Genomic DNA, 14,777 nt, shown 5'->3' with positions numbered 1-14,777 from the left:
TTATAGATAGAATTAAACAAGAGTTTTACTCAAGTCCAAATTTCTCATTAATTTTTAGCCTATTTCTTTTTTTCTCAGTTTGAAGTCTTCATTTTGACCACATGAGAATAGTTCCACCTTGTAGAGACGCTGCCAGGCATCATTAAGCTTTAAATCCTTGCAGTCTGCTACAAAAATACTTGCCCTTCTTTTTTCTGACCTCTCAAGCAGCATGAAAAGATAAGCAAGGGTTAAAAAGGCCCAAGGTTTCCTGTTTTGCCCATTAAAACCAAAACTGAAAAGGAATTCCACAGCCAAATACGATTGGTGTTCTGGCTGGAGGAATAGGAAGAAAAGAAAATATTTGGGCACTTCAGAGTTAATCTGTGGCATGCAAAGTGTGTGTATTATTACAACAAAGAATTGGCAGCTGCTGCAGAAGGAAAAGGCTTATGTACTGCCATTCGAACTTGTCAGTCAACTGATGGACGTCTGCCTCTTTAGCACACTCTGTTGCATGTGTCTATTGTGAGCAGATTTACTCTCCCTTCGGAGACACTCCAACTAAGTCAGGCTCCTTCCGTCCTTGGTGGAATTAGCCCTCTGTTTTCTCTCAAAGCATCTAACTGGAAACCTTCTTACACACCGGAGTCTGGTATTCCCTTGTAGCTTTCACAACCTGTGCGTTTGTTTCACTTCCAGAATGGAAGAAGAGGAACTGCTCAAGGAAAGATTTCAGGCTATCACAGTAAGTAAAGAACATACATATGTGAGGAAAGTATACTTTCTCATTCTCACGGTGGCTTATAAGGTAGTCTTCTACTCTCAGAAGCCCTTTGTTTGTATTCTTATTTGATGTGACTGTGTAGCCCACCAGTTTGAAGAGCGGCATAATTAGCCCAAGTCCCTTCACAGTGGGCATCTAAGCTGACAGCTCCAGAGCACTGATTGCAACAGACGCTGGAGTCACGCTATGTTTTACGTCAGGCTTCTGCAATGCTCTCATTAGGTTGAAGAAACTTTGCATTTGAAGGACACCAGGACAGAAAACTGGAAAAGAGAAGGAATTCAACAGGTCCGTAGCTTGAACGTAAATAACCAGTCTTCTGCCTAGCTGAAGGAATACTTGTTGATAATTCTGGAAAATACCAAAGTAATTGGGGTTGGGGTTGTTTAAAGAGCAGCGTAGGTGAAATTCAGGTCAATTCGTACTACAGTCAGGAGATTTTGTTCCTTAAAAGTCAGTCATATGTGTTATGCGGGTGGAAAATGTTCTCAAAGGTGTTGTGTTAATCAGAAGAAGATACAAGGTGAAGACAATGTAATATCAAAATGTATTGTCTTCTGAGTGTCTGTTGACCTAAAATGACCTTCACACTCCTATGCTTTGACAAGTTGGGTCTACAGGCTTTGCCTGCTGCGTAAAGACATCATTGGTTAGATCTAAAGGAACAATTTCCAAATGGAGCACAATATCCTTCAGGAAAAATAAGCTAACTTTTCAGAGTATTTACCTTGTGCATATATTTGTTAATTGCTAACCCATCTTAGATCAACCATTCTTTCTCCATCTATGAATAAAAGACCTCTCACTGATCAACAGATAAAACTATCACCTATCTAGCCACCTACCTATCTCAATATAGACAACTGAATAAATTGATAAAAAAATGTTCCAAATAACAAAGCTTAAAAAGAAAGGGAAAGAGAAAACACCTGAGTTTTTTCCATCTCCTTCCTAACTACCATGCTTTAAAAATGCTAAAATGAACAGTCAGGCAAATTGTTACGAAATATGCAGGCTAGTAAGTTTTACAAACTTTTTTGCAAGCCTACCATAGCCTCTTTGTAAATAGTGGATGAAAAGTTTTTTTCCATATCCATGATAATAAAATAGTATAAAAAGTCAGCTTTACCGTAAAATACATTTTGCACCGAAAGGAATTACATAATTGTAGACATTCTAATTTGTATACCACCATCCATATTCAGTTCAGAAAGTTGCCAAAAGAAATGAAATTGGGTGAAGGTGTGTTTATTTTATATTATGACATATAGGAAGTCCACCGTTGAGCAAAGTTTTCAAAGGAAAAGGCAGAATGTTCTCAAACGGTTTTTCTAAAAACAAATATCCAACGCATACAAAGAAATTCTTCCGGTCACCCTGAAAATCAGTAAAATGCGTATCATTTAATAACCAAAAGCGAAAATAAGCCAATCTCATTCAAAACCATTAAAGGAAGGTTCAGAGTTCCCTGTTTGCAAATATAAATGAAATCTCAATTTCAGGGACCTACTAGATACAAGAGACTCTGCACCTAGCAAAGCAAATTTATTCTGCAATTTGCCATTTTTATAATGATATCATTGCCCCAACGGCTTAATTTATATCACTTACGCATATGAAGTAAAATATAATATTTGCATAAAGTAACATCAGTTGAATTATGTAATTTATGTCCCTTGCTCAAGCATAATAACATGCTTTTACATTTAATGGACATTCCCGAATAGCCAATACCTGCTTCTTCCAGTTAGTCTGTTAAAACAGGCTTTCACTACAGTTCACAGAAATGTTCTGCTCAGAAAAGTCAGGTAATTGGGGAGTTGACTTATAAAGTACAAATTCATTCCGATAACCCAGGGGTCTTCAAACTTGGCCCTTTTATGACTTATGGACTTCAACTCCCAGAATTCCTCAGCCAGGCATGCTGGCTGAGGAATTCTGGGAGTTGAAGTCCACAAGTCATAAAAGAGCCAAGTTTGAAGACCCCTGCGATAACCCATTCAGTTAGGCATTGGATTTTTTTTTCCAGGCTGTTTATATGGCATCATCAGGAAGAAAGCAAAGTATGTAATTTAAAGATTGGCAGCAAGATGTTCTTGAAATTTGGATTAACTGTACTGTCTGAAACTGCTTAGCAGAGGTGTGTATAGTAAACAAACTTTAAAAACAGTTGCACACAGGCTCCCATTCTACTCTGCTATCCCTACCAACAAGAAACATTCCTCAAGAGATTTATCATTAATTTAGGAATAGAACTCACCCACCTTCTAGTCCTTCGTAATTAAAGCTATTCCATCAACTTAATGGATTTTCCCTCTGGCCAGATCCTACCACAAGATAAAGAGAGACAACCAGTTGAACAGGGGTTGCCTTTCTGCATTTTTCTGTCTTGCAGGACTCACTTATATATGCCCTCTAACCAACCACTGCCTCAGGTGTGATGAAGGATGCTACCCTTTCAGCAGTATCCACAAAGAGGGCATAAACAAAAATCAAGACGCCAACTGCAACAGCATGATTAATGCACTGGTCTAAATGTGCCAATCTTGGCACACATTATACAAATGGGGTATTTATTTTATATGCCACCCTTCTCTCTTAGAGGTGGGTCATGCTGCCATAATCACCATCTTGAGGGGTTTTTTTCCCCTGCACTGCCTGGACACCACTGTACCCTATAAACAACTTTAGGGTTGTTTAAAGCAATTTACCCCTTCATGGATTACTGCCTTGTCGTGGCGAAGGGGCTTACATAATTCAATGAAGCTATGAGCTATGCTGTGCAGGGCCACCCAAGACGAAAAGGTCATAGCAGAGAGTTCTGACAAAACATGATCCACTGGAGAAGGAAATAGCAACCCACTCCAGTATCTTTGCCATGAAAACCCTATGGACAGTACCAAAAGGCAAAATGATATGATGCTGGAAGATGAGCTCCTCAGGTCGGAAGGCGTCCAATATGCTACTGGGGAAGAGCAGAGGGCTAGTACTAGTAGCGCCAGAAAGAATGAAGCGACTGTGCCAAAGCTGAAAGGACACTCAGCTGTGGATGTGTCTGGTGGTGAAAGGAAAGTCTGATGCTGTAAAGATTTTTCTCCATAGGAACCTGGAACATAAGATCCATGAATCAAGGAAAGCTGGACATGGTCAAACAAGAGATGACAAGACTGAACATCGACATCTTAGGTATTAGCGAACTAAAATCAACAGGAATGGGTAAATTTAATTCAACTGACCATCAGGTATACTACTGCGGGCAAGAATCCCTCAGAAGAAATGGAGTAGCTTTCATAGTCAATAAAAGAGTAGGAAAAGCAATACTGGGATACAATCCTCAAAATGACAGAATGATCTCAGTTTGAATCCAAGGCAAACCATTCAATATCATAGTAGTCCAGGTCTATGCCCCAACCACTAGTGCTGAAGAGGATGAAATTGACTGGTTCTATGAAGCCCTACAGCACCTTATAGAACTAACACCAAAAAACGATGTCTTTATCATCATGGGGGATTGGAATGCTAAAGTAGGAAGCCAAAAGATAACTGGAATAACAGGCAAGTTTGGCCTAGAAATACAAAATGAAGCAGGACACAGGCTGATAGAATTTTGTCAAGAGAATACGATGGTCATAGCAAAAACTCTTTTCCAACAACCCAAGAGACAGCTCTACACATGGACATCACCAGACGGTCAACACAGAAATCAGATTGACTACATGCTCTGCAGCCAAAGATGGAGAAGCTCTATACCAGGGCTAGGCAACCTCGGCTCTTTTATGACTCATGGACTTCAACTCCCAGAATTCCTGAGCCAGCATAGCTTTCAGTTGAAGTCCATGAGTCATAAAAGAGCTGAGGTTGCCTACCCCTACTCTATACAGTCAGTAAAAACAAGACCAGGAACTGACTGTGGCTCAGACCATGAGCTTCTCATTGCAAACTTTAGGCTTAAACTGAAGAAAGTAGGGAAAAGCACTAGGCCACTCAGGTATGAATTAAATCATATCCCTGTTGAATATACAGTAGAGGTGACAAATAGATTTAAGGAATTAGATCTGATAGACAGAGTGCCTGAAGAACTATGGACAGAGGTTCACAACATTGTACAACAGGTAGCAACCAAAACCATCCCAATAAGAAAAAGAAATGCAAGAAAGCAAAATGGCTGTCTGAGGAAGCTTTGCAAATAGCTGAGGAAAGGAGGGAAGCGAAAGGCAAGGGAGAAAAAGAAAGATACGCCCAAGTGAATGCAGAATTCCAGAGAATAGCTAGAAGAGATAAGAATGACTTCTTAAATGAACAGTGCAAAGAAATAGAAGAAAACAATAGAATAGGGAGGACCAGAAATCTTTTCAAGAACGTTTAATGCAAAAATAGGCATGATAAAGGATCAAAATGGCAGGGACCTAACAGAGGCAGAAGAGATTAAGAAGAGGTAGCAAAATTACACAGAACTATACAAGAATGAGCTTAAAGTCCCTGATAATCACAATGAGGTGGTCACTGACCTCGAGCCAGACATCCTAGAATGTGAAGTGAAGTGGGCCTTAGAAAAGCTGAGCAACAACAAAGCTAGTGAAGGTGACAGTATTCCAGCTGAGGTATTCAAAATCTTAAAAGATGATGCAGTAAAAGTGCTACACTCAATTTGCCAGCAACTTTGGAAAACAACAGTGGCCACAGGATTGGAAAAGATCAGTTTACATTCCAATTCCAAAGAAAGGCAGTGCCAAAGAATGTTCAAACTATCACACCATTGTACTCGTTTCTCACGCTAGTAAAGTTATGCTTAAAATCCTACAAACTAGACTCCAGCAGTATGTGGATCAAGAACTACCAGAAGTACAGGCAGGATTTCGAAGAGGCAGAGGAACTAGAGATCAAATTGCCAACATACACTGGATCATGGAGAAAGCTAGTGTTTTAGAAAAATATCTACTTCTGCTTCATTGACTATGCTAAAGCCTTTGATTGTGTGGATCATAACAAACTGTGCAAGTTCTTAAAGAGATGGGCGTACCAGACCATCTTATTTGTCTCTTGAGAAACCTATATAGGGGCCAAGAAGCAACAGTGAAAACTGGACACGGAACCACTGATTGGTTCAAAATTGGGAAAGGAGTCCGGCAAGGCTGTATACTGTCGCACTGCCTATTTAACTGATATGCAGAGCACATCATGAGAAAGGCATGGCTAGATGAATCAAAAATTAGAATTAAGATTGTCGGAAGAAATATCAACAACCTAAGATATGCAGATGATACCACTCTAATGGCAGAAAGTGAAGAAGAACTAAAGAGCCTCTTGTTGCGGGTGAAGAAGGAGAGTGCAAAAGTTGGGTTGAAACTTAACATTAAGAAAACCAAGATCATGGCATCCGGCCCTCTCAATTCCTGGCAAATAGATGGCGAAGAAATAGAGGTAGTGACAGATTTTATTTTCCTGGGCTCCAAGATCACTGCAGATGGGGACTGTAGCCAAGAAATTAAAAGACACTTGTTCCTTGGGAGGAAAGCCATGGCAAATCTAGACAGCACACTAAAAAGCAGAGACATCACCCTGTCAACAAAAGTGCGTATAGTCAAGGCTATGGTCTTCCCAGTTGCAATGTATGGCAGTGAAAGCTGGACCATAAGAAAGACTGAGCACCAAAGAATTGAGGCCTTTGAACTATGGTGCTGGAGAAGACTCCTGCGAGTCCCTTGGACTGCAAGGTGATCAAACCAGACAGTCCTGACTGCTCTTTAGAAGGCCAGATCCTGAAGCTAAAACTCAAATACTTTGGCCACCTAATGAGAAGGAAGGACTCACTGGAGAAGAGCCTAATGCTGGGAAAGGTTGAAGGCAATAGAAGAAGGGGACGACAGAGAATGAGGTGGCTGGATGGAGTCACTGAAGAGTAGGTGTGAGCCTAAATGGACTCCAGAAGATGGTAGAGGACAGGAAGGCCTGGAGGAACGTTGTCCATAGGGTCGCGATGGGTCGAACATGACTTCGCAGCTAACAACAACAAAAACAATTTAAAAAAATAAACTGCCAATCTTCTTGACTTCAATGTATTAAATGGCAAGGGGAGAATCATTTTGTCCTCTGCTTTAGGCAGCATAAGCTTTAAGCGTGACGCCAATATATTTGTAAAGAACAAGGAAACATTTTTAGACCAGGGGAGATTCTTTTTCCCTGAAATCAGAGTAAATGCATGCTTGGCGTATTCTGCATGTGGCAAAAAAATAGATGGAAAAAAAGTTACAGAACCAAACCATTAACAGCCATTTTACCAGGAAATCTTTCATTTATGCTAACTAAGGTATTTAATATCTATCAACAAGAAAATAATTGAAAGGCTATCTTGTCAGGGAATTCTGAAGTTTTCGAAAGCAGAATCTTTCCATGGACATATAGTAACTTTCTCTATGCAGAGAATTCCTGGGAGAGGCAATTCAGTGGAATGAAAGCAGATGCCACTAAGTCAGGGGTCTCCAAACTTGACAGCTTTAAGACTTGTGGACTTCAACTCCCAGGAAGTCCTAGGAGTTGAAGAACCTTGGGAAGAGTATGGTCCTAGGAGTTGAAATCCACAAGTCTTAAAGCTGCCAAGTTTGAAGATCCCTGCACTAAGTCAGTAGTATACTCTTTGGAAATCACGAAATCCTATGAAATGCCTACTCCTTTACTTCAGTTTAAGACAAAGTTATTCTTTTCTCAACCAGAACATTTCTCCTCCAAAGCACAGTTCCAGCAAGAATATTTTTTTTTCTGCACAATGAATAAAATACAATATATATACTGTATTTCCCCATTTCTTACCTGTTTTCGATAAAACTTTCGTGATACCTCAGTAATATAATGCTAAAGATTTGGAACTCTCTTTTAGATTTAATTATTTCTTATTTTATTATTTAAGCACACATTTTTCTACCCATATGCTCCTGGCAAGCCAACTTACAGCCCGTTTCAATACAACGTTAAAGAATAAAAATAACCAGTTAGTAAAATATGACTTAAGACCAGATAGGTAAATAATAAAAGTTAAAAAAAATCATTGAAAGAGCCAACAAACATTAATGATCACGTGCCAGTCATAAAGGGAAGACTAGATTATGAAAGTATGGTTTCGCATTTCTGTTACAAACAGCCAGCGTTTAAGAAAATCCATGTCGGTGCCACCGCTAAGAAAGCCCTCCCTCCAGCTGTTTTATCAATGTACAGAAAACAGGTAGACGAATAGAGCTCCTGGTTTGTAACATAAAATACTATAAGGATACAGAAAAGAAAAGGAAGAGACAACTTAGCTTATAGAGACTCCATTTTAATTAACTCCCTATAACTGAATGTGGAAATTTCTCTTGAGGTTTCCAGGATTTTGTATTTACCTCAGATTTACCTCAAAGATACCTTGCTGAAATCATAGATAGTTCTTGCTTCCTTGATTTTCCCCACCTGAGTGGAGATTGACACATATTGCAGAAATGTTTCATTAGATAAGCAGGAGTCAAGGCATCAAGGAATTATTTATAAATGAGAACTAGTCCTTTGAGTGTGACCTATAAGCCAATGTAGCTGATGCACTCTCTGTGAGACACACCCAACAGAAGTCTGCTTCACTACGGTTTCCTTCAAAAACATCTCCATATAATTAGCATTACAGTAATTTGTGCCAGAGAATAACCAGTCCATGGATAACAATAGGCTAGTTCAGTCTTAGCAAAGTTGGTAAATTCAATCAACACATTAATAAATTAAATTCACCTGACCAAAAGCCCCTCTTGCCATCATTCGTATCTGAGCATGCAGACCCGAGTCTGCTTTTCTAGGCCCATGGAAGGTCAAATATCCTCCAATCAAATAGAATTGTCAACAGTTAGCAGCCCCTCACATTTATCTGGAGTCAGCTTTATTTTCTTTTTATGCAAATCACAAGATGGTCAAAGCACGAGTCTACCATAGCTATTCTAATTTCACAGTTGAAACTTCTAACTGGGGAAATGAATATCATGCTCGTGGCTCTCAGAAAATTTGGGGGGGGGAAATTCTGATCTTGGTTCCCTCATTTGTTGGTTTAAGCACTGCTTTTTGGAACTGGTTTTTAACCACACAGGTACAAATTGTACTCATTTTATTTCTGGGTAGCAGGGTCCTATATAGATTGGTATTTTTCAACCTTGGCAACTTGAAGATGCATGAATTTTAACTCCCATGATTCCCCAGCCAGCTTGCTGGTGAATTCTAAGAGTTGCAATCAATACATTTTTTAAGTTTATCAAATTTATGTATCACACTAGGAGTTGCTGAGAAACAATGCTATAGTTCCTTTGCAAAGTTATTTTACACCACAGTCCCTGCTGTGAATGGACAGCAGTGTCTCAGCAAATGAGTTAGTTTGCCATGGACAGAGCAAAAACCAAACTGCTGCTATAAATAGGTTTTAAAAATGTGGTAGTCCATAGTTGTGATGAGAGAGACAGCAAAGTACAGTAAAAAGGGTTTTGCCCATTCTGTTTGCAACATTCTCATGCATTGAATGAAAAGAGACTTTCCATCAAAATATTTGAAATTTGTAATAAGCTTCCTTCCCCTCCTTTTAACTCATCTGATATGCCTTTCCTCTCTTTTCCAAAGCTGACTTTGCAGTTCATATTGAATAGTCATCTAGTTTAGAATATATGAGTCCAGCAGTTGTGGTTTGTAAACTTTGCTTATATGTGCAAACCAGGCCACCATAGCTTCTTCTGGAAAAAAAACAAAGTAAACCACCATCAGTTGCATTCCTTTGGGCTTTCTCTTCTTCATAGTTACCTCTTTCAACATGCCCTCTTTTGTCCTTCCTTTCCCAGGACAGTCTGATTGTCCTCTACAAGGTAAGAACAATGCAGCCAACAACAGCTGGAGACTCATTGGAGCAAAACATTTTAGTTAGTGTTACGTAGTTCTTAGGTTACAAGAAAGTCAGCAAATAAGAGCCCAAGAGCCTTATATCTGCCCTGTTCTCCCATGATAATGAGGCAATAAAGACAGCACTTCCAGGTATTCAAGCAACTGCCTGCAAAACTTTAGCACGCTAAAAAAAAATTTCCTAAAGATGAGTGTAATTACCTTTAATCCCATCTGTTAACAAGCACTGCAGTTGCAGCCTATGAATGCACAAATATCTAGCACCTGCATAAAAACCAAGCATGCTAGAAACCTTAAGAAGACCAGGCCCTTGCTATTTTTGATACATCTCAATGGCTGACTAGGAGCTGCTTCAGTGTTGTACTGCAGTCATTAAGCAGACCTAAGGCAGTCACCTCAACATGACGTATGGACTTTAAAAAAAATAATAATAACACCATTATGTATACCATCTCCCATCTTTGCCATTTTCAGGATAAGAGGAAGCTGCAAGAAGAAATAACTCAGAGACGCCTTAAGGTAGAAGAAGAAAAGCTAAAGCACCAGCATTTAAAGGTAAGGTTTTCTTTCTTTCTTTCTTTCTTTCTTTCTTTCTTTCTTTCTTTCTTTCTTTCTTTCTTTCTTTCTTTCTTTCTTTCTTTCTTTCTTTCTTTCTTTCTTTCTTTCTTTCTTTCTTTCTTTCTTTGAAATGCATGGTGTCAAAACAAAAAACCAAGATTTTGTGATGAAGGAATAGTGGGCAGAATACTGAAACTCTGTCTATGGTAGCCTGCTCCATAGTGTCACTCTCTATATTTAGGGTCCCATGCATACTGTGTCCACTTGCTGTTCTCTTTCATAGATAAATAGGTAAATAGAGTAGGTGTTATCTAGTCATTTTTGGCTCCTGGCAGCTACATAGAGCCAATTTGGTGTAGTGGTTAAGGTGCTGGCCTAGAAACCAGGAGAGGGTGATTTTTAGTCCTTACTTGATTATGAAAGTAAAATAGTAGCCTAATGCTCTTATTTACCTTTAGACCCAAACAGACCTCAGAAGATTGATGATTGGCTATAGACTAGTATTTGGATTTTAAAGTTTTGCTTCAGTCCAGGGGAAAAAAAATATAACACACAAAGTAGACATTTTCTACAAGTGTCATCAATATTTTTTGATTCTAAATGTATCCACCAGACCAAGATGCTACTAGTCAGCTTTCCATACCCAGAGGGAAACTCTAATCTATGGTTAGAATTGTGCTGTATGAATATGCCTATAAATTAGTCTTTTATTCCAGCCCTACCATTTCAATACAAAATGAATATATCTATGAACTAACCCAATTTAAATAAACTGTATAATCAAGCTATGCATTAAAGCTCAAGCTATGAATATCTAATTCATAGATTTCATTTCTTTAATGGTTACCGCCTAATTTTTTGTTTATGAATTTTGAGCTTTAATAGTTTGGAAAAGCCAACTCCATTAAGTAAACTTAGAGGATTTTAGGAGACACACAAATCATTAGCTTGTGCTGCTTGGTCATGTTATTTCAGATGAGATCATTGTCAGAAATAATTCCTGTGTAAAGTATGGTTGTGTGTGTGTTGCCAACAGGGTGTGTTCACTCTGGAACTGGCACTTTGTTTAATATACCATAGCACTGAGATTCAAGAAAGCTTCAAATCCTAGTGAAATTCTCACACAGTAACTGATTTTATCTAGCAAAACTTTTAGACAATTACATTAATGGGTTGAAAGAAAAGATGTTTTAACCCTGCTTCCCACACCTTGGGGAGTTATCTGCAAATTTTACACTGATGTTAAACCTGCCAAGTTGCTCAGAATGGAATCTCAATTATAGATGAATCAAATGACATGCCTGACATAAATGAAAGGGAAGAGGAAAAAATGACGACATGCTCTCAAGTTGGCTTATTAAGGACAGCTTGACATTTCATAGCATACTAAAAACTGAACCAACCTAAAGTCCCACAATGCTTATTTATCAAAAGTAGTCAAAGTCATGCCAGAATCATAAGTGGAGCCTTTTCCAGGGGACAAGAGAACAAATGAGAGTATTTGGTTGTCAACTTCAGCTACAAAATGTGAGAATTGTTAAAGTCACAGCAATAATCTTTCTCAGCTTTTCCAGTCAACCCACACTGGAAAAATCTACAGCAACAAAGGAATGTTGCTAATGGATCTTGCTCAGATTGCTGGGCCTGTCCCGTCACACAAGTGTTTTGGGGATCAGATTGCTAATGTTCCAGAGCTCTCTTCAGTTGTTGACTGTCACAAGTCTTCACTACACTAAGAGGCAGATCAAAGCAGCAGACTCTCCTCCCAATCTATACATAGTTATTGAACTAACTTATGGTATGGTTCATCTGGTTTTGGTTTGGCTTGGTTGTATAAATTCTACTATTTATTGTTGGGGGCAATTAAGCTGACTTTGTAATAATGCCGCTTGGGGTGTGTGTGAAAAGCCCTAATAAGCAGGCATATACATAGAATGAAGGCTACTGCTAAGTTTGTAAGCCGCCCTGAGTCTTCGGAGAAGGGCGGGATATAAATGGAATTAAAATAAAAAAATAAAAATAAATTATAATTTATTAGGATCATCTGTATCCTACCTTACTAGAACATCTCTAGCCAGAATAGCAGTGATTGTGGCTTATTCTGTAAACCATGGATACACAAACTATGGCATGGTGTGATATATATGTAAGGCAGTCCTCATTTAATGATATTGAGAAGAGAAACTCCATTGTTAAGTAAAAAAACAAGTGACTGTGCCACTTAGCTGTCACAGTTTCAGCAGTCAGTCACAGATGCCATAGTTAAGCAAGGACTATATGGTTGTTAAGTGAGGACTTCCTGCCAGCCTCCCCATTGATTTGTGGGAAGCTGACAGGAAAAGTTACATTATATGGCCTCAGGATGCTGCAATAGCCATAAGTACAAGATCTGGTCATAATGACCTCTTATTTAGCACCATCATAAGTCTGAACAGTAGCTGAATAAGTGGTTGTTAATCAAGGACCACCTATATATGGATGGATGCTCTCCCAATATGATCCAGAAGTCTGACTGAATCTCCCAGCTAATGAATTTAAAGCTGGATCTCAAGGGTCAATTTCAGATATTTGTAAGCAAGGCTTGATCCAGAAAAGTAAAGCCTGCAGCCAGTGCCAGACTATGAAATCAGCTCCGCAGGGGATTGCTCAATAAACTACTTTTGAGATAGGTATGATTAGCTACAATTACAGAATCTTGCAGTTCTGGTTGTGTGCTGTACCTCCTCCTTATTGTTCAGTGAACTGCCCGCCTGATCCATTTCTGAATATCTTACTGTTCTGGGCTTAAAATACTTCAGTCCCTTCTGCTTAGGCAACAGTTTCTGCATATCCCCGTTAAAGTCATCATCTTCACAGTCTACAACTTTCCCCTTTCCATACCTGGTCATGAAACCCATATAGACATAGCAGTGCATCTAAAAAGGACTTCCATGTCATTTCATTAAGGCAGGGGTGTCAAACTCAATTTCATTGAGGGCTGCATCAGCATTGCGGTTGCCCTCAGGGGGCCGGGTGGGTATGGCCAGGGTGGGCATGGCTAGAGTGCGTATGGCCTACTGGGTGGGCGTGGCCAGCTCTACATCGTTCGCATCAAGGGTGCCTATGGGGGCCTGGGCAGGAGTGGGACAGATCTGAGGGTCTCTGGCAGAAGGAGGGTCTCTGGTCCAGGGCCAAGGCAGTGGGGGCCGTTCCCTCACTGTTTCCAGGATGGCTTCACAGGCCGCATGAAACCACTTCATGGGCTGGATCTGGCCCCCGGGCCTTGTGTTTGACATGTCTGCATTAAGGTCTACTTAATGAAATTCCACAAGATGGAAATCTTTTTTTTTAGAGAAAAAGAATGAAAAATTATCTACTGTCTAGGAAATCATTTTACCATATTGAAAGCCACCTTCCGGATTTGTTTGTGTCTATCCTTTTAGAACATATATAGATTCTACCATAAATATAGTTTTCCACTAATTTTAGCCTTTATTAGAGTTTTGTCCCCCTGGTACTTCATAGGTAACTCAAGGTGGCAAAAATACACAATACTCCTTTTTCCTCCTGTTGTCCCAACTGGCCTAAAGTCACCTAGCCAGCTTTAATGCCTAAAGTGGGACTAGAACTTAGTCTCCTGGTTTCTAGCCTGGTGCATTACCTATTAGCCCAAATTGGCATCATTATCATACTAATCAAGCTTAACATATCCTTCAGATTTCCTATATCATTTGTGGTTTATTATTAGGTCTGGATATGTTTCCTTGTTTATTATGCTCATTATAAATATTTCAAATTTCATCAATTCTGTCAGAAACACTGATTATACTTAACTTTTAACAAAACTATACCTTCTTCTTACTATCCTGATTTAGTAACAGTCTGCTCTATATTAAATTGAATTGTGCTATTTAAATATAAAACTTAACATTCTATATTACCACAGTCATAATTTCCAGTTTTATCCAACAGGATTTAAAATATTGATAATAACAATTATTTTATTATGCAGAGTTTTAGGTTCTATTATACTGTTTCAAAAAAAATGTAATTAAAGAACAGCCAGACATATTTCTTCGTAAAAGACATAATTAAAAACCAATGAGTCACTGAGAGAATTGGAGTTTAATTGAACAGCTGTTTTAATAAAGAAAGGTCAGATCCCCTCTTGGTTACATGTTGAAAAACCGGAAACAATTTTGCTTTTGCTCTCCTGCCAATGTTGCATCTCATGGCTAGGTTCCTGATTGCTGTTTTGAAGAAACATCTGAAGTACATGAAATTGCTGTCCATTTTGCAGATTAATCTCCCTAGCACCATAGTGAATGTAGCATCAATTTGGGAGATGCAAGCTGTAGCTCAGCCTATATAAAGGCAATTTGTCCTCCTTTAATCATGTCTGCCGATGTAGGAGAAGAGCAAGCAGAACTGATGGACAGAGTTAAAGACGTCATCAGCTTAGAGTCATTGCATTCCCACAAGCAGGCCAAGTCCAACGCCTCCTGAATTCTGTTGCCCTTATTTGGTGCCAATTTATTGTTGAACTTTAGTTGTCCAGATTCTTGTGTATAGGCTTGAATAA

At 39.1% G+C, this 14,777-nt stretch overlaps 1 protein-coding gene across 2 annotated transcripts in view; it reads left to right on the top strand.

Annotated features, from left to right (window-relative positions):
- The first annotated feature begins 492 nt into the window (after positions 1-492).
- PALMD (palmdelphin) overlaps positions 493-14,777 on the top strand; it is a 38,134-nt gene continuing 23,849 nt past the window's right edge. The window contains exons 1-2 of one of the 2 annotated variants that reach the window (XM_083360577.1): positions 493-727; positions 10,133-10,213. In XM_083360577.1, the coding sequence (XP_083216703.1) occupies positions 683-727; positions 10,133-10,213 (126 nt within the window). In that variant the 5' untranslated portion in view covers positions 493-682. Of the gene's footprint in view, positions 728-9,915; positions 10,214-14,777 lie in introns of those variants that run through there. The other variant, XM_083360576.1, reaches the window with a different exon arrangement.

The sequence above is a fragment of the Vipera ursinii genome (assembly GCF_947247035.1).
Source record: "Vipera ursinii genome assembly, chromosome: 3".
Classification (NCBI taxonomy): domain Eukaryota; kingdom Metazoa; phylum Chordata; class Lepidosauria; order Squamata; family Viperidae; genus Vipera; species Vipera ursinii.
Note: the sequence above shows the minus strand (reverse complement) of the source record. Positions and strands in the feature narration are given on the sequence as shown.